The sequence below is a fragment of the Salmo salar genome, chromosome ssa14, assembly GCF_905237065.1.
Source record: "Salmo salar chromosome ssa14, Ssal_v3.1, whole genome shotgun sequence".
NCBI lineage: Eukaryota > Metazoa > Chordata > Actinopteri > Salmoniformes > Salmonidae > Salmo > Salmo salar.
The window spans coordinates 91,788,945-91,808,944 of record NC_059455.1 but is presented as its reverse complement, the minus strand read 5'-3'; the positions used below and the strand labels follow the sequence as shown (position 1 = coordinate 91,808,944).

The 20,000-nt window shown below is 48.8% G+C and overlaps 1 protein-coding gene across 44 annotated transcripts in view; it reads right to left on the bottom strand.

Moving 5' to 3' along the window:
• LOC106592465 (CLIP-associating protein 2) overlaps positions 1–20,000 on the bottom strand; it is a 132,009-nt gene that overhangs the window by 32,606 nt on the left and 79,403 nt on the right. For 7 of the 44 annotated variants that reach the window (XM_045694964.1, XM_045694978.1, XM_045694966.1 and 4 more), the window contains 16 exons: positions 17,246–17,344; positions 16,946–16,972; positions 14,753–14,779; positions 11,704–11,868; positions 10,837–10,881; positions 7,797–7,904; positions 5,516–5,578; positions 4,275–4,378; positions 3,846–3,869; positions 3,532–3,687; positions 3,277–3,368; positions 3,031–3,094; positions 2,274–2,336; positions 923–925; positions 170–333; positions 1–79 (listed from right to left, as the gene is read on the bottom strand). In XM_045694964.1, the coding sequence (XP_045550920.1) occupies positions 1–79; positions 170–333; positions 923–925; positions 2,274–2,336; positions 3,031–3,094; positions 3,277–3,368; positions 3,532–3,687; positions 3,846–3,869; positions 4,275–4,378; positions 5,516–5,578; positions 7,797–7,904; positions 10,837–10,881; positions 11,704–11,868; positions 14,753–14,779; positions 16,946–16,972; positions 17,246–17,344 (1,283 nt within the window). The remainder of the gene's footprint in view (positions 80–169; positions 334–922; positions 926–2,273; positions 2,337–3,030; positions 3,095–3,276; positions 3,369–3,531; positions 3,688–3,845; positions 3,870–4,274; positions 4,379–5,515; positions 5,579–7,796; positions 7,905–10,836; positions 10,882–11,703; positions 11,869–14,752; positions 14,780–16,945; positions 16,973–17,245; positions 17,345–20,000) is intronic. The other 37 variants (XM_045694988.1, XM_045694991.1, XM_045695001.1 and 34 more) reach the window with 25 other exon arrangements.

Genomic DNA, 20,000 nt, shown 5'->3' with positions numbered 1-20,000 from the left:
CTTGAGGTTTGGTGTCTGAGTCTGGTCCACAGTGAACCTCATGAGGATAGTGAACTGAAGGTCGTTGGGGAAAGACTCTCTGTAGGGGAGTGAGACAGCATATAGATACACACACGTTAAGTTACACACACGTTAAACACACTTTACACACACACACACCAAGACTGACCGTGTGATGTTCAGTGCTCTCTGGACCTTGGCCTGTACGGATCCCAGCAGGTCAGCCCCCATCTTCTTCAGCAGCTGGGTGAGCAGGACGAACAGCCAGTCCTGCAGCTCTTCTCTGTGCACCAGAACAAAGTCCACTAGGGTCTCCAAGAACATACTGAACACCTGGGGAGAGATGGGGGAACAGGGTTACACACACACACACACACACACACACACACACACAGACTCCTGTAGTATGGGACAGGTTGAGGGGAGCTCTGAGTCCCATGCAAGAGACAACTACGCTCACTTATCAACCAATCAAATCACTCCAATCAGCGTGCAGCAAGCTGAATTATGTTTACAAATACACAATCAATATTCAGAAATTCACTAAAACACACATGCTGATTGGTGCTGTTCTGCAGGCGACAGCCAATCACAGGAGGGTGTGACGATGTCATAGTGATGTCACATCTGTGAGGGGTGACATCACCGTGTCGGTTAGTGAGTGAGTCTGGTTGCCTTGGAAACCATTCAATTAGCCACCCAGTCATATTACCATTCGGCAGATGAATCAATCAATTCGAGATTAGTTGCCAATCAAATTACCAGGTTAGTGTCACAACCACAAACGTTAATAAAACGTTAATTGAACGTAAAATAAACGTTGTCCAGACTTACTCTCTACACAGAGAGTTCCAAAGGAGTGGCATGGAGGAGAGAGAAACATACAGTTAGCATCCTGGGAAATACACACACACACACACACTCTCTCATCACATGCGCACACAGATATGCGTGCAGTGTACACACACCACTTCCTGACTCGGACTGATGTCAGAGTACCTGTGAACTGAAACGGCTGGTACTGTGACGTCATTACAGACGAGGACTGAAACGGCTGGTACTGTGACGTCATTACAGACGAGGACTGAAACGGCTGGTACTGTGACGTCACATCAGACGAGGACTGAAACGGCTGGTACTGTGACGTCATTACAGACGAGGACTGAAACGGCTGGTACTGTGACGTCATATCAGACGAGGACTGAAACGGCTGGTACTGTGACGTCATTACAGACGAGGACTGAAACGGCTGGTACTGTGACGTCATATCAGACGAGGACTGAAACGGCTGGTACTGTGACGTCATTACAGACGAGGACTGAAACGGCTGGTACTGTGATGTCATATCAGACGAGGACTGAAACGGCTGGTACTGTGATGTCATTACAGACGAGGACTGAAACGGCTGGTACTGTGACGTCATATCAGACGAGGACTGAAACGGCTGGTACTGTGACGTCATTACAGACGAGGACTGAAACGGCTGGTACTGTGACGTCATTACAGACGAGGACTGAAACGGCTGGTACTGTGATGTCATTTCAGACGAGGACTGAAACGGCTGGTACTGTGACGTCATTACAGACGAGGACTGAAACGGCTGATACTGTGACGTCATTACAGACGAGGACTGAAACGGCTGGTACTGTGATGTCATTACAGACGAGGACTGAAACAGGTAATATTGTGATATATATATTGTCATATCAGACGAGGACTACAGCCCTCTTATCAAAACCTCCTGATTCTTATAGGAGTCTCTCTGTCTGTATACACACCAGAGAGAGAGGGAGAGGACAACAAGTCAGAGGGAGGGAGAAGAGAGAGGAGAATAAAGAGAAAAGAGAGAATAAAGAGAGAAGAGAGAATAAAGAGAGAAGAGAGAATAAAGAGAGAGAATAAAATAAAGAGAGAATAAAGAGAGAAGAGAGAATAAAGAGAGAGAATAAAATAAAGAGAGAATAAAGAGAGAAGAGAGAATAAAGAGAGAATAAAATAGAGAGAATAAAGAGAGAATAAAATAAAGAGAGAAGAGTAAAGAGAAAAGAGAGAATAAAGAGAGAATAAAGAGAGAATGAGAGAATAAAGAGAGAATAAAGAGAGAAGAGAGAATAAAGAGAGAATAAAATAAAGAGAGAAGAGAGAATAAAGAGAGAAGAGAGAGAAAAGAGAGAGAGAGAGAAAAGTGGGAGAGAGAGAAAAGTGGGAGAGAGAGGGAGAGGTACAAGAGAGAGTGGGGGAAAGGAAGACAGGTTTGTGACGTTGAGGTGTACCTTGAAGGAGGCTGAGCTTATACCGGATTCTGCCGTTCCATAGACCTTAGATCCAGATTCTCGCTGAAAGTCACAACCACTACTGTCAGACGAGGGGGTGAGGAGGAGTAGGGGAACTGTGTGGGGGGGGGGGGCACCCTAAACCACGGCAGGAGAGGAGGGGGGGTGAGGGGGAGCAGGGGAACTGTGGGGGGGGGCACCCTAAACCACGGCAGGAGAGGAGGGGGGGTGCCATTAGAGGGGTGTGGGCGGGGTTAGTCAGAAAGTAAGGGAGGCTAGGAATGTAACAGAAGTGTGTCGGTGTAATGCTATATAGATCACGCAGGGAGGAAGAGGAGTTGCCATGAGCGAGTTTAGCACAACCAGCGGATTGGCTGAAGAACAGTGAGAGAGAGAAATCCCATTGGCTAGCGGAGTGAGGTCACACGCAGACTCAGGCGTGGCATGCCGTTAGAAACCAGTCAGATACCGCTGCTCCCAGCACATGCTGTGTGTGTGTGTAAGGGTATGTGTGTGTGTGTGTGTGTGTGTGTGTAAGGGTATGTGTGTGTGTAAGGGTATGTGTGTGTGTGTGTGTGTGTGTGTGTGTGTGTGTGTTAAGGGTATGTGTGTGTGTAAGGGTATGTGTGTGTGTGTGTGTAAGGGTATGTGTGTGTGTGTGTGTAAGGGTATGTGTGTGTGTGTGTGTAAGGGTATGTGTGTGTGTGTGTAAGGGTATGTGTGTGTGTGTGTGTGGTAGCTGTGCATGCATCCATACCTTACTGTGGGGGTCTGCAAACATCCGGGTGAAGATCTCACACAACCTCTTCAGCTCCACACGACTGTAGACACACACACACGCGCACACACACACACACACACACACACACACACACACACACACACACACACACAAACAAACAAACAAAAGGTGAATACAGCATGTATCGCATCGGATAAACTGTTTCTCTCGAGTGCATTGTGATAGGCTGCCAGGTGAAACCCTGCGTTGTGATAGGCTGACCTGAGGGTGCGTTGGTTCTTCAGTAGAGCCTGTAGACCCAGAAGCCCCTCCTTCCTCTCCGACCAGTTTGCACTGGCACAGCGGTTCAACACCTGGGACACAAAGGGTTAAAGGTCGACAATAACCAAAATAAATGATTCAATCTTCAGCCAGGAATCCTCACGACGTACAGGGGGTTTATCTATAAAGGAATGTTATTTGCGTATGGTGCCAATAAATCAATGATTTAATCCCAAATTGTTTGTGTTTCTTGACCTCGGCCACGTCCTCAGTCTGTCTCATGTACGTGGGGATGGCTCCTCCGTTCCTGGAGCTGTAGGAGCGGTCTGAGCAGGCGCTGGATGCATCACTGTTAGCATCATCATCTGAATACATCCCATAGTTCTCATAGCGCCGCCGCGCTGGCTTCTTCTACGGGGGGGAGAGATAATGAGAGAGGGAGAGATCATGAGAGAGGGAGACAGAGAGGGTGAGAAACATACTTGACCTTTTTGTAAATGTACACATACAACATTACACACAAATGTGCAGACAGACAGACACAAACACACGTAGTTAGAGAAGCTGACCTTGGATGTTATGTCTCCCAACAGCTGACAGCGTTAAACAGAGGAACCAGGGGTTAGTCACCACAACAGAGGAAACAGGGGTTTGCCCCCAGGGGTTAGTCCCCACAACAGAGCAACCAGGGGTTAGTCCCCACAACAGAGCAACCAGGGGTTAGCCCCCAGGGGTTAGACACCAGTCCCCACAACAGTAAGCACAGTGGTATTCAGACCTTTTCAACAGGGACCCCATGTTTTTCCACCACAGCCCAAATCTTAACCTTAAAACCTTAAAACCTGTACATTTCCATTTTTACATCAACAAATAACCTCCAATTCATTACATTTTCATCTAGGTTATTAAAATGTAAATAACTTCACTAGGGGTCGTGACCCCGGCTTTGAATACCACCTCGAGTTAGTGTGTGTGTGTGTGTGTGTGTGTGTGTGTACCAGGGCGTCAGCGAGGGCCTCCTCTATATCAGATCCTGTGAGGACTCTCATGGTGCTGACGGACGATGACAGATGACTGGATTGACTGATACTGTACCCTGACCCTGGAGGGAGGAGAGAGACAAGTTATAGATGCAGTCCAACACACAATCCCTTCCACCCTCACCCAACAGCCTTCTTCCTACCCTTACCCCCTCTCACCTCTCACCTTCCTCACCCACCTCTCACCTTCCACCCTCACCCAACAGCCTTCTTCCTACCCTTACCCCCCTCTCACCTTCCACCCTCACCCACCTCTTCCCTCCCTCACCCACCTCTTCCCTTCCACCCTCACCCAACAGCCTTCTTCCTACCCTTACCCCCTCTCACCTCTTCCCTCCCTCACCAACCTCTTCCCTCCCTCCTCATCCACCTCTCCGACCTCACCCACCCTCACCAACCTCTTTCCTCCCTCCCTCACCCATTCTCTCCCACCTCCTCATCCACCCCTCCGACCTCTTTCCTCCCTCCCTCACCCATTCTCTCCCACCTCATCCACCTCTTCCCTCCCTCCCTCACCCACTCTCCCACCTCATCCACCCCCCACCAACCTCACCCACCCCCTTCCACCCGATCAGACCTCCCTCCGACCTCCCTGATCACATAAACACCCCCCCAGCTAGATGGTATGGTGAATAAATAACCAAATGAACCTTGACCACAAGAGCTGTGACCTTCCATGCAAAGCATGATGGGAATAAACAAACAAACAAAAATACATGGAGGACACTGTGCGGGGGCATGTCCATGTCGATGGGAGGTGGGGATAAAAATCAGGAAAATCGATGAGCGAGGGAAGAGACAGCTACAAATGATTCGTCGAAATGGAGACAAAATGGTTGTCGCGGCAACTGAACGGGGTGGCGGAAGCTTGAGGTCCAGGAAGAGGCGAAGACGGAGAACAAAGAAAGAAACATAACGAGAAGATCTAGAGAACGGAAAAGAGAAGGAATCAAGGAGATGGAGAGCGAGGATAGAGGACAGAGGACAGAGGATAGAGGACAGAGGACAGAGGACAGAGGATAGAGGACAGAAGATAGAGGACAGAGGATAGAGGACAAAGGACAGAGGTTAGAGGATAGAGGACAGAGGAGAGAGGTTAGAGGAGAGAGGTTAGAGGATAGAGGATAGAGGACAGAGGATAGAGGATAGAGGAGAGGATAGAGGACAGAGGAGAGAGGATAGAGGTACTCATTGTTCACCTGCGGCCCCTAAAGCGTCGGCGGTGTGGAGAGCGCCGGTGGAGCGAGAGTAGTGGCACGACGCTGCAACCATCAACAACACACACACACACACACACCGTAGAAACACACACACACGTAGAAACACACACACACGTAGAAACACACAGAAACACCCCCTCACCCACCGTTAGAACTCACACTGTGTGAGAGAAAGTGAGACCCAGAACCATGCAGCAACATGTCAGTGTGTGTGTGTGTGTGTGTGTGTGTGTGTGTGTGTGTGTGTGTGTGTGTGTGTGTGTGTGTGTGTGTGTGTGTGTGTGTGTGTGTGTGTGTGTGTGTGTGGTTAGTAGTCCTCTAAGAGTTCTACTTCCCTACAGCGGCTGACGGTATTCCATCAGCTAGCCCAGGTAGTCTAAACAGTATTAAACAGTATTCCATCAGCTAGCCCAGGTAGTCTAAACAGTATTAAACAGTATTCCATCAGCTAGCCCAGGTAGTCTAAACAGTATTAAACAGTATTCCATCAGCTAGCCCAGGTAGTCTAAACAGTATTAACCAGTATTCCATCAGCTAGCCCAGGTAGTCTAAACAGTATTAACCAGTATTCCATCAGCTAGCCCAGGTAGTCTAAACAGTATTAACCAGTATTCCATCAGCTAGCCCAGGTAGTCTAAACAGTATTAACCAGTATTCCATCAGCTAGCCCAGGTAGTCTAAACAGTATTAAACAGTATTCCATCAGCTAGCCCAGGTAGTCTAAACAGTATTAACCAGTATTCCATCAGCTAGCCCAGGTAGTCTAAACAGTATTAACCAGTATTCCATCAGCTAGCCCAGGTAGTCTAAACAGTATTAAACAGTATTCCATCAGCTAGCCCAGGTAGTCTAAACAGTATTAACCAGTATTCCATCAGCTAGCCCAGGTAGTCTAAACAGTATTAAACAGTATTCCATCAGCTAGCCCAGGTAGTCTAAACAGTATTAAACAGTATTCCATCAGCTAGCCCAGGTAGTCTAAACAGCTGGGAATAATCTACCTTAGAGTTGAGGAATGCTCCCTGCACTGCTGGTCTGGGTAAGCAGTCTACAGTCTAATAACGACCTCCAAAGCCTCCGGTCTAATAACGACCTCCAAAGCCTCCGGTCTAATAACGACCTCCAAAGCCTCCGGTCTAATAACGACCTCCAAAGCCTCCGGTCTAATAACGACCTCCAAAGCCTCCGGTCTAATAACGACCTCCAAAGCCTCCGGTCTAATAACGACCTCCAAAGCCTCCAGTCTAATAACGACCTCCAAAGCCTCCAGTCTAATAACGACCTCCAAAGCCTCCAGTCTAATAACGACCTCCAAAGCCTCCAGTCTAATAACGACCTCCAAAGCCTCCAGTCTAATAACGACCTCCAAAGCCTCCAGTCTAATAACGACCTCCAAAGCCCCTAGTCTAATAACGACCTCCAAAGCCCCTAGTCTAATAACGACCTCCAAAGCCCCTAGTCTAATAACGACCTCCAAAGCCTCCAGTCTAATAACGACCTCCAAAGCCTCCAGTCTAATAACGACCTCCAAAGCCTCCAGTCTAATAACGACCTCCAAAGCCTCCAGTCTAATAACGACCTCCAAAGCCTCCAGTCTAAAGACCAGCATGTGTTGACGTTGGATCAAGGTGGTCAGTTTTGTTGTTCCATAATGATGGCTTTGTTTGTGTGTTAAAATGTGGTGTCATTGATGTGTGTGTGTGTGTGTTACTACATGGTGTGTGACATGGTGTGTGTGTTACTACATGGTGTGTGACATGGTGTGTGTGTGTGTGTGTGTTACTACATGGTGTGTGTGTGTGTGTGTGTGTGTTACTACATGGTGTGTGTGTGTGTGTGTGTTACTACATGGTGTGTGTGTGTGTGTGTGTTACTACATGGTGTGTGTGTGTGTGTGTGTTACTACATGGTGTGTGTGTGTGTGTGTGTGTGTGTGTGTTACTACATGGTGTGTGTGTGTTACTACATGGTGTGTGTGTGTGTGTGTGTGTGTTACTACATGGTGTGTTACTACATAGCCTTCCCTGTAGCTCAGTTGGTAGAGCATGGTGTTTGCAACGCCAGGGTTGTGGGTTCGATTCCCACGGGGGGCCAGTACAGAAAAAAAATAAAAAATGTATGAAATGTATGCATTCACTACTGTAAGTCGCTCTGGATAAGAGCGTCTGCTAAATGACTAAAATGTAAATGTAAAATGTGTGTGTGTGTTACTACATGGTGTGTGTGTGTGTGTGTGTGTGTGTGTGTGTGTGTTACTCACCCAGGGGTGTAAAGGAGCGTACAGGGCTGGTGTCTCTGCTGCTCTCCCTGCTGGTCTCCCTGCTGCAGCCCTGACTCATACTGGGCCGGGGAATACGACTTCCCCGAGCTGCAGTACCACGATAATGTACCAGGGGGAGGGGAGGGGGGAGAGGAAAGACAAGAGGGTAAGGGAAGCAGAGAGACGGAAGCAGAGAGGACAAAGGAGAAAAGGAAAGAGAGAGAGAACAAATAAACAGAGAGAGAGAGAGAGACAGACGGATAGAGAGACATAAGAGTGACACTGATAGACAGGACTGAATAAGTGCACAGCTCTTCCAGCTCCATGGGTGAGTCTCAATAGTGTGCAGGGTGTTACAGAGTCCTAGAGAGCACAGGAGCGCTGGGCTCTGAAAGGACATGATTCACCATAGGCTTGGGCGGTGTACCGGCTATATGGAAATGACCAACGGATAGTTTCTCCAAATAGCGTCAAAACTAATTTATTTGATGTTTTTATTTTCATACATTTCAGTATTTGTAGCTACTTTAAAGTAAATACCTGCAGTAAACTTGTACAATATGTCAGGAGATAAAACACAGATCACGTTTATTTCTTCCATGATGAAGTTCACCGCTAGTTGTTTACAAGCACACAACGAGAGACCAGAGCCTTGTGAGTCACTTAGTGTTGTGCAGCACGCTCCAGCTGATCTAGTTACAGTATAGAAAATCACAACTAAAATGTTAGCCAGCTAGATATCTTATCCAGTCAACTGTCTACAATGAGCTAAATGCTCTGCAGTTGAGCAATTGTTTTGCTAATTTAGTAGCTAGGTTAGCTTCTTGCAAAATCAAGCTTCTCTTGGTAGCAGCAGAGATTATCAAGAGCTTTGCTGTCTAATGTTTGTTATGTGCGTGCAGCAAACTGTAAGTAGCATTTTTTTGTTACTTGTATAACTTTATGAGCTGGGATGTCTGTTCTGCAAATAGTTGATGTCAGAGACGTTCACAATGCGCTCGTTAGCATTTGCTATGGGATTTTACAAGTACTTGTTAGCATTCTTAACCTTTCGGATTACAGAGGCTCAGTCAGTGGGATTTGAAAATAGCGTCCCTTGTGTCCATTGCCGGTAGGAAAATCTGGATACTGCCCAAGCCTACTGCTGGTTTTACACACACACACACACACACACACACACACACACACACACAGATATTTCTGTCTGTCAGGCTCTATATCTCCCTCTACACACATGCATGGTGACACACACACACACACACACACACACACACACACACACACACACACACACACACACACAGGAGGAGGAAATGAGAAGCAGATGAAAGAGGGGGGTGAGGGGGAAGGATCTCTGTTTTTATCCAATAAGCATCATGCTCATCCTGACTGTTCATTGGCCAGAGCCGGCACCCACGCACCAATCAGAGTTAACCACAGCCTAAGGAAGCGTAATGGGGAACCAATGAAGCTTCACCGATCCTATGAAGCTACATTCACATCTGCGGCCAATTGGTTAGTGGCAAAATGCAAATTGTCACCACGATTACCATGGCAACCCATCGCCATGACATGAGTTCGGAGGTTAGAGAGGAGGATTCTGGTATTTTGAGGCGGTGAGCAACAGCCTGACGGAATGGTATGGATGGAGGGGTGGAGGGACGGACGGATGGAGGGGTGGAGGGACGGACAGATGGAGGGGCGGACAGATGGAGGGGCGGACAGATGGAGGGGCGGACAGATGGAGGGGCGGACAGTTGGAGGGGCGGACAGATGGAGGGATGGAGGGACAGATGGAGGGGCGGACAGATGGAGGGGCGGACAGATGGAGGGGCGGACAGATGGAGGGGCGGACAGATGGAGGGGCGGACAGATGGAGGGCCGGACAGATGGAGGGGCCGACAGATGGAGGGGCGGACAGATGGAGGGGCGGACAGATGGAGGGATGGAGGGACAGATGGAGGGGCGGACAGATGGAGGGATGGAGGGACAGATGGAGGGGCGGACAGATGGAGGGGCCGGAGGGACAGATGGAGGGGCGGACAGATGGAGGGACGGACGGATGGAGGGACAGATGGAGGGGCGGACAGATGGAGGGGCGGACGGATGGAGGGGACAGACGGAGGGGCGGACAGACGGAGGGGCGGACAGACGGAGGGGCGGACAGACGGAGGGGCGGACAGACGGAGGGGCGGACAGACGGAGGGGCGGACAGACGGAGGGGCGGACAGATGGAGGGGCGGACAGATGGAGGGGCGGACAGATGGAGGGGCGGACAGATGGAGGGGCGGACAGATGGAGGGGCGGACAGATGGAGGGGCGGACAGATGGAGGGATGGAGGGACAGATGGAGGGGCGGACAGATGGAGAGGTGGCGGGACGGACAGGTGGAGGAACGGAGAGGTGGAGGGACGGACAGATGGAGGGGTGGAGGGACAGATGGAGGGGCGGACAGATGGAGAGGTGGCGGGACGGACAGGTGGAGGGACGGAGAGGTGGAGGGATGGACAGATGGAGGGGTGGACAGATGGAGGGGTGGAGGGACGGACAGGTGGAGGGGTGGACAGATGGAGGGGTGGAGGGACGGACAGGTGGAGGGGTGGACAGATGTATATAGAGAGACATGAAAGTGGAGGGGTGGACAGATGTATATAGAGAGACATGAAAGTGGAGGGGTGGACAGATGTATATAGAGAGACATGAAAGTGGAGGGGTGGACAGATGTATATAGAGAGACATGAAAGTGGAGGGGTGGACAGATGTATATAGAGAGACATGAAAGTGGAGGGACGGACAGATGTATATAGAGAGACATGAAAGTGGAGGGGTGGACAGATGTATATAGAGAGACATGAAAGTGGAGGGGTGGACAGATGTATATAGAGAGACATGAAAGTGGAGGGACGGACAGATGTATATAGAGAGACATGAAAGTGGAGGGGTGGACAGATGTATATAGAGAGACATGAAGGAGGGTGGAGGGATGGAGGGATGCAGGCAGAGGTGGAGTTGTTATAGGGATGAGTCGGAGAGTTCTTACCTCCTCTGCTCGTTGCTTTGTAGATGGAACTAACACTGGAGGGAGCTAGAGATGACAGAGGAAGGAGAGGAGAAAGACCGGGAGGAAAGGAAGAGGAAGGAAAGGAAGAGGGAAGAAAGGAAGGAGAGGAGAAAGAGAGGGAGGAAAGGAAGGAAATGAGAAAGACAGGGAGGAAAGGAAGAGGGAGGAAAGGAAGGAAATGAGAAAGACAGAGGAAGGAGAGGAGAAAGACAGGGAGGAAAGGAAGAGGGAGGAAAGGAAGGAGAGGAGAAAGAGAGGAAGGAGAGGAGAAAGTGAGGAAGGAGAGGAGAAAGAGGAAGGAGAGGAGAAAGAGGAAGGAGAGGAGAAAGTGAGGAAGGAGAGGAGAAAGAGAGGAAGGAGAGGAGAAAGACAGAGGGAGTAAAATAGAGGTCAGCTTTAAAAGAGTTCCTGCTTTCAGAGTTGTTGGGAGAAACGAACGGACTGATCTGTGACATCATCACAAACCATGCGGTGATAAGGGAAGCATGCGATTGGTGGAGATTGATCAAGTTGTCACGACAACGAGAAAAGGTAGGAGGCCAGAGTGAGATGCACGCAGAACCCCTGTGTGTGTGTGTGTGTGAGAGAGAGAGAGAGCTGTCAATCTCTGGGCCTTAGCCAATCAGGCGTGAGCAGGAACAAACAGAAGCAGGACAATGGGGGAGCGGATGATTTTATTGGTTTAGAAATAACACAGATAAAAATCAATACATCCTGTGGAATAAGTAAGAGGCGGCGGCTTGGGGACCTGCTTGGGGACCTGCTTGGGGACCTGCTTGGGGACCTGCTTGGGGACCTGCTTGGGGACCTGGTTGGGGACCTGCTTGGGGACCTGGCTCTACTCACCGACAGACAGGCGTGTAGGGGAGGAGTCTCGTGAGCAGCCCTGGCTGCGGGGGATGCGGCTACGTCTCCTCCCCGTCCCAGCTAGGACCCTCTGGGCTCCAGAACCCAGCGTACTCAGAGCCGTACTGGTCAGGACGCGGCCCGGGGAACCACTCCGACTGCCGGCTAGAGAGAGACAGGGAGGGAGGGGGGACGATTACAAACACAGAACACACACTAGTCATGAGACCCTGTTGTCTACGGAATAACAACAGCCCCTAGCCCCATCATGTCCGCATCAGATCTGGGATCACTTTAATACATACGTCAAACACTTAGAAGTACGAGGTGCACTTGACTTAGCTTGGGAGTTTTTACATTTTGGGAATATTATTCCCAAGTGCAACTAAAGTCTTTGAAAGTATTTGAGTGTATTATTGACCCAGGTCTGGTTAGCAGATCAGAAGGAACTAGATGTGTGTAGGAACATGGTGAATGGAATTTCAGCCATTTTGGTTTCAGGGTTAGGAGTTGTTTTCAACCAGACTCAGGGGCCCAGCTTCGGCGGCCATCTTGGGACTGTCATCACTTTGGTGGGTCGTTTGCTTATTCCCAAATAATGACATGGAGTACAATATATCACGGCCCATAATGCCTTGTGATCTACACATGCTTTAGTTTGTGAACTCAAAGACAGATGTGAAGAGGTGTGAAAGTGAAATGTGGAAAGAGGGGGTCATGTGACATGAGTGAGAAAAACTCCACTACACAACTGAAAAGTATCAAATTAATCTATTTCACCACACAGACCCCGCTAGAATACACAGGCCCCGCTAGAATACACAGGCCCCGCTAGAATACACAGGCCCCGCTAGAATACACAGGCCCCGCTAGAATACACAGACCCCGCTAGAATACACAGGCCCCGCTAGAATACACAGGCCCCGCTAGAATACACAGGCCCCGCTAGAATACACAGGCCCCGCTAGAATACACAGGCCCCGCTAGAATACACAGGCCCCGCTAGAATACACAGGCCCCGCTAGAATACACAGGCCCCGCTAGAATACACAGGCCCCGCTAGAATACACAGGCCCCGCTAGAATACACAGGCCCCGCTAGAATACACAGGCCCCGCTAGAATACACAGGCCCCGCTAGAATACACAGACCCCGCTAGAATACACAGGCCCCGCTAGAATACACAGGCCCCGCTAGAATACACAGACCCCGCTAGAATACACAGGCCTCAGCCCCCTCCTAACAGGTAGACACGGGCCTCAGCCCCCTCCTAACAGGTAGACACGGGCCTCAGCTCCCTCCTAACAGGTAGACACGGGCCTCAGCTCCCTCCTAACAGGTAGACACAGACCTCAGCCCCCTCCTAACAGGTAGACACAGGCCTCAGCCCCCTCCTAACAGGTAGACACAGGCCTCAGCCCCCTCCTAACAGGTAGACACGGGCCTCAGCCCCCTCCTAACAGGTAGACACGGGCCTCAGCCCCCTCCTAACAGGTAGACACGGGCCTCAGCCCCCTCCTAACAGGTAGACACGGGCCTCAGCCCCCTCCTAACAGGTAGACACGGGCCTCAGCTCCCTCCTAACAGGTAGACACGGGCCTCAGCTCCCTCCTAACAGGTAGACACGGGCCTCAGCCCCCTCCTAACAGGTAGACACGGGCCTCAGCCCCCTCCTAACAGGTAGACACGGGCCTCAGCCCCCTCCTAACAGGTAGACACAGGCCTCAGCTCCCTCCTAACAGGTAGACACAGACCTCAGCCCCCTCCTAACAGGTCGACACAGGCCTCAGCCCCCTCCTAACAGGTAGACACAGACCTCAGCCCCCTCCTAACAGGTAGACACGGGCCTCAGCCCCCTCCTAACAGGTAGACACAGGCCTCAGCCCCCTCCTAACAGGTAGACACAGGCCTCAGCCCCCTCCTAACAGGTAGACACAGGCCTCAGCCCCCTCCTAACAGGTAGACACAGGCCTCAGCCCCCTCCTAACAGGTAGACACAGGCCTCAGCCCCCTCCTAACAGGTAGACACAGGCCTCAGCCCCCTCCTAACAGGTAGACACAGGCCTCAGCCCCCTCCTAACAGGTAGACACAGGCCTCAGCCCCCTCCTAACAGGTAGACACAGGCCTCAGCCCCCTCCTAACAGGTAGACACAGGCCTCAGCTCCCTCCTAACAGGTAGACACAGGCCTCAGCTCCCTCCTAACAGGTAGACACAGGCCTCAGCTCCCTCCTAACAGGTCGACACAGGCCTCAGCTCCCTCCTAACAGGTAGACACGGGCCTCAGCCCCCTCCTAACAGGTCGACACGGGCCTCAGCCCCCTCCTAACAGGTCGACACGGGCCTCAGCCCCCTCCTAACAGGTAGACACGGGCCTCAGCTCCCTCCTAACAGGTAGACACGGGCCTCAGCTTAGAGAGTAAGGAGTCATAAGAAGGCAGACAGGAAGTCAGAAGGCAGACAGGAAGTCAGAAGGCAGCCATGTTTTAGTTTGAACTAAAAGTCCCATCATGCTTCAGCCAGAGAGGGGGTGGAGCTTTAGGTGACCAGCTTGGGTGAGGGGGGAGGAGGATGAGAACAGATGAAGGGTGAGAGAGGGGGTGAGGGTGAACCTTTTGAAGGGTGAGAGAGGGGATGAGGGGGGAGGGTGAGAACAGATTAACGGTGAGAGAGGGGGTGAGAACAAATTAAGGGTGAGAGAGGGGGTGAGAACAAATTAAGGGTGAGAGGGGGTGAGAGGAGAGGAGGGTGAGAACAGATGAAGGGTGAGAGAGGGTGAGGGGGAGGAGAACAGATGAAGGGTGAGAGAGGGAGAGAGGGGGTGAGAACAGATGAAGGGTGAGAGGGGGTGAGGGGGGAGGGAGAGGGGGTGAGGGGTGTGAAAACAGATGAAGGGTGAGAGAGGGGGTGAGGGGGGAGGGAGAGGGGGTGAGAACAGATGAAGGGTGAGAGAGGGGGTGAGGGGGGAGGGAGAGGGGGTGAGAACAGATGAAGGGTGAGAGAGGGGGTAAGGGGGGTGAGGGTAACAGGTAGTAGAAGTTAGATTCTTACCACCAACGATGGTAGCAGACTGAGATCCTGCACCAATGAGAAGGAGGAATTGGAAATAGGGGGGAGGAGCCGTAAGACCATTGGTTTGGAAGGGAGCAGAGGCAGGGACAGGAAGTTAAACAAGATGGATTACGGGTGTTAGAGCACAAAGCACCATGGGAGTTAGAACACAGAGAGCATCATGGGAGCATTCCGAGCGTTCCTAGACGAGAGAATGAGAGCGACAATCAACACGATTCAAACACGGAAATCAATGTATCAATTAAATACTGAATAAGCTGAAGGCTGACACACACGGAACCAGTTGTGATGCTCGATGGAGGAACGGTAGAGCATTGCATGATGGGTAGCCGGTGTGTGACGCAGCAGTATCGCTGACGAAGCAAAGCAGCTTCACAATGGAAGAAATAAAAACAAAGTAAAGATGCTCTAAAACACTCTCTCACAAACACACACAGCCAAAACCTGCTATACCTGCTATACCTGCTATACCCCGGGTTACCAGCTAAAACACTCTCTCACAAACACACACAGCCAAAACCTGCTATACCCCGGGTTACCAGCTAAAACACTCTCTCACAAACACACACAGCCAAAACCTGCTATACCCCGGGTTACCAGCTAAAACACTCTCTCACAAACACACACAGCCAAAACCTGCTATACCTGCTATACCTGCTATACCCCGGGTTACCAGCTAAAACACTCTCTCACAAACACACACAGCCAAAACCTGCTATACCCCGGGTTACCAGCTAAAACACTCTCTCACAAACACACACAGCCAAAACCTGCTATACCTGCTATACCCCGGGTTACCAGCTAAAACACTCTCTCACAAACACACACAGCCAAAACCTGCTATACCTGCTATACCCCGGGTTACCAGCTAAAACACTCTCTCACAAACACACACAGCCAAAACCTGCTATACCTGCTATACCCCCGGGTTACCAGCTAAAACACTCTCTCACAAACACACACAGCCAAAACCTGCTATACCTGCTATACCTGCTATACCCCGGGTTACCAGCTAAAACACTCTCTCACAAACACACACAGCCAAAACCTGCTATACCTGCTATACCCCCGGGTTACCAGCTAAAACACTCTCTCACAAACACACACAGCCAAAACCTGCCCTGTCCAGCTCTCTAGCACAAAGATATCTCCCCATCATTCTTCATTTTCTCAATGCTAATCTCTTGTTCCTACAATATTTTTATTTTTGACTTTTACTTCACTACATTCCTAAAGAAAATATTGCACTTTTTACTCCATACATTTTCCATGACAACCAAAAGTACTCATTACATTCTGAATGCTTAGCAGGACAGGAAATTAATCAAATTCACGCTCCTATCAAGAGAACATCCCTGGTCATCCCTACTGCCTCTGATCTGGAGGACTCACTAAACAGAGAACATCCCTGGTCATCCCTACTGCCTCTGATCTGGAGGACTCACTAAACAGAGAACATCCCTGGTCATCCCTACTGCCTCTGATCTGAAGGACTCACTAAACAGAGAACATCCCTGGTCATCCCTACTGCCTCTGATCTGGAGGACTCACTAAACAGAGAACATCCCTGGTCATCCCTACTGCATCTGATCTGGAGGACTCACTAAACAGAGAACATCCCTGGTCATCCCTACTGCATCTGATCTGGAGGACTCACTAAACAGAGAGCATCTTTTGTAAATAATGTCTGAGTATTGGAGTGTGCCCCTGGCTATCCACATTTTTTATTTATTTTTTAAACAAGACAATTGTGCCATCTGCTTCGCTAAATAATAGGAATTTTAAATGATTTACACTTTTATTTTTTAGCAATTACATTTACTTTTGATATTTAAGTATATTTAAAACCAAATACTTTTAGACTTTTACTCAAGTAGTATTTTACTGGGTAACTTTCTATTAAAAAAAGATATCTATACTTTTACTCAAGTGTGACATTTGAGTAGTTTTTCCACCACTGTGAGTTAGTTAGCACCTGCTGTATTTTGTCATGTTTTGGTATTACTATTGGCAGACCTGGACTCCTCACACCAACAACACTCAGTGGTGAGACGACAGAGCATGCAGAGAAAACACCCCGTCTCACAAAAAACAGCAGTGACCACGAGAGCAACGTAATGGGTCTGTCTAACCAACACACACACACACACACACACACACACACACACATACCTGGTGTGCAATCTGATTCGTAGGAACCTAAGAGGTATACAAAAAAAAACATGTGCAGGAGCTTACTGTCACTGTGAGGGATATCAGCAGCGACTACAGAAAGAGTGTAAATAACTTATCGCGCAAACACACACACACACACACACACACACAAACACACCTATACATCCACAGCAGTGGAACATCGTATGTGAAGGATGTGGTATTTATATGAGGCTCAAAAGCTGCGTGAATGTGTGCGTGTGTGTGTTTTAGGTGTGTGTGTGTGTGTGTTTTAGGTGTGTGTGTGTTTCTCCTTACGTTGTGACTGGGACACCATCTTGGTGCGGCTGCGTCCCCGGGAGTCCACCTGGCTGACACTGGTTGCCGTGGTGAGAGGCTGCTTGGTCCTCAGACGACCTGAGGTCAGAGGTTATACTGTTAGACCGCACACTGACTGGACACACCCTCTTCTTCTCACACTTTCTGAATACAACAGAGCCCAGCACCCTCCACTACTAAGCAATAAGCACTAGTTTAGAGGAGGTAAGAGAAGCACTACTGGAGAATACTAGTCTGTGTACACGCACATACCTAACGAGTCTAAACAGGAACTCGTCTTACAGTCTAGACCTACAGTAAGTACTATTGTCTTACCATTGACTGACCTGACCCCTACAGTCAGACACAGAGAGGAGGGGGGGGGGGCTGTGTCTGAGGTCAAAGATCATGTAATATGATTAAGCTAGGCTGACTAAAATGCCCAAATAATATCTCTGACGTTTACTTAAAAAACAACATTAAATCAGAACTTTGGGATTCTCTTTCCTTATTTCATTTCTAGTTCCAGGTACGAGATATCATTTGTGAATCATTTCAGGAAAACAAGACGTATGTCGCTCGTCACTACTTCACAGGAGAGGCATTTGAACTTAAACATTTATTTTTGATCAAAATGTAGTTTTTTATTGCAGAAATGCCTTCTGGAACATGTGAACGTTCATGTGTTTTAATAACAAACTGGTATGACGTTGGTTTAGCCACGGAAAAAGCCAAGAACCTTCCCGTTAGCCATGATTGGCTGAAATAATGGATGGTCTGGACATGCCTAGAGATGTGTTGGGATTGGTCTGCTATGTAAAACGCTTCTGTCTATAACATGAGCTGATCAGTATGTGTAGGTAACCCTTTAAAACGCAGCTATTTTTCAAGATATCAGAAAATAACTACATTAGTGTTGCCAAGGCGCTCCACTTTCTGGAGGACTGAGTTCTGAAATCAGTAGAATGTCCAGGGAAAGCAGAGTAGGACAGATAAGGAGAATATTCTGCTGTTTGATTGAACATTTGCGGAGGGAGTCGAAAAGAAGGCGAAGGGAGAAGCATTCATTCACGCATACGGGTAAGAGTGTTTAGCTAGCTAAATTTTCAGATATGATAAGTTTCAAGTTTTGTCAGAAAGTCTTTTTCTGTTAGCTAGCTAAGGTTAGCTGGCTGGCTCGCTAGCTAACATTACGTGTATGATCTGTGTTGTAATATTATTTGTATCTCAGAGCCATTTGTATTGCTAGTTATAGCCTAATGTTAGCTAGATAGCTAATATTGAACCAGCAGTAGTTGGTTAGCGTTGGCTACCTGCAGCCTCTCCCTCAACGTGATCAAGTCAAAAGGAGATGATCGTGGACAACAGGAAAGAGGTTCCGAGCACGCCCCCATTCTCATCGACGGGGCTGCAGTGGAGCAGGTTGAGAGCTTCAAGTTCCTTGGTGTCCACATCACCAACAAACTAACATGGTCCAAGCACACTAAGACAGTCGTGAGGAGGGCACGACAAAACCTATTCCCCCTCAGGAGACTGAAAAGATTTAGCATGGGTCCTCAGATCCTCAAAAGGTTCTACAGCTGCACCATTGAGAGCATCCTGACTGGTTGCATCACTGCCTGGTATGGCAACTGCTCGGCCTCCGACCACAAGGTGCTACAGAGGGTAGTGTGAACGGCCCAGTACATCACTGGGGCCAAGCTTCCTGCCATCCAGGACCTCTATACCAGGCGGGGTCAGAGGAAGGCCCTAAAAATTGTCAAAGACTCCAGCCACCCTAGTCATAGATTGTTCTCTCTGCTACCGCATGGCAAGCGGTACCGGAGCGCCAAGTCTAGGTCCAAGAGGTTTCTAAACAGCTTCTACCCCCCCAAGCCATAAGACTCCTGAACAGCTAATCAAACGGCTACCCAGACTATTTGCATTGCCCCCCCTCCCTCTTTTACACCGCTGCTACTCTTAGCTGGTATCATCTATGCATAGTCACTTTAACACCATGACCTGCACCAAAGTCAAATGAAGATATAACTTTAGGTCAACGAGACAGTGTCTAAGTCATACAATTCTTCGGTAGACTGCCCTGCTTTTATTTAGTCACAATCACAACCGTAAGCTATTTTCTGTAATTAGCTTGTGATTAACTTGTAAATAATGATCTTGTTGTGAGTTTATTTTCCTGTAATATTGAATACAAATAAGCTAAAGTGAAGACGTTGTCAGCTATATGATATGGTCATTATTTGAACTGGTTAGCCAGCTAATTTAAGGTTAGCCAGCTAGCTTAAGGTTAGCTAACAAGCTAGAAACGAACCAAAACATTGTTTAGAAAAGTTGCTTTTAGTTGCCTGGTTTGCTAGATTGACATATACTAAATTCATTTTTAAGTGGATGGGTATATTGGTGTTAAAATACACCAGTTATGCTATTTTGCACCACAAGGCTGCTGATGTCCTGCAGCCTGGAGTTTTTGGGGTTCTTCATAACGACAAGTTTGATATATATATATATATATATATATATATATATATATATATATATATATATATATATATATATATATATATATTATATATAAATAGAATGTTCATGATGTCACTGCGACAAGTGTCTACAGACATGCTGAAAGACGTAGTATAAACCGCAGTATAAACCGCAGTATAAACCGCAGGGTAAACCGCAGTTTAGACCGCAGTATAGACCGCAGTATAGACCGCAGTATAGACCGCAGTATAGACCGTAGTATAGACCGCAGTAT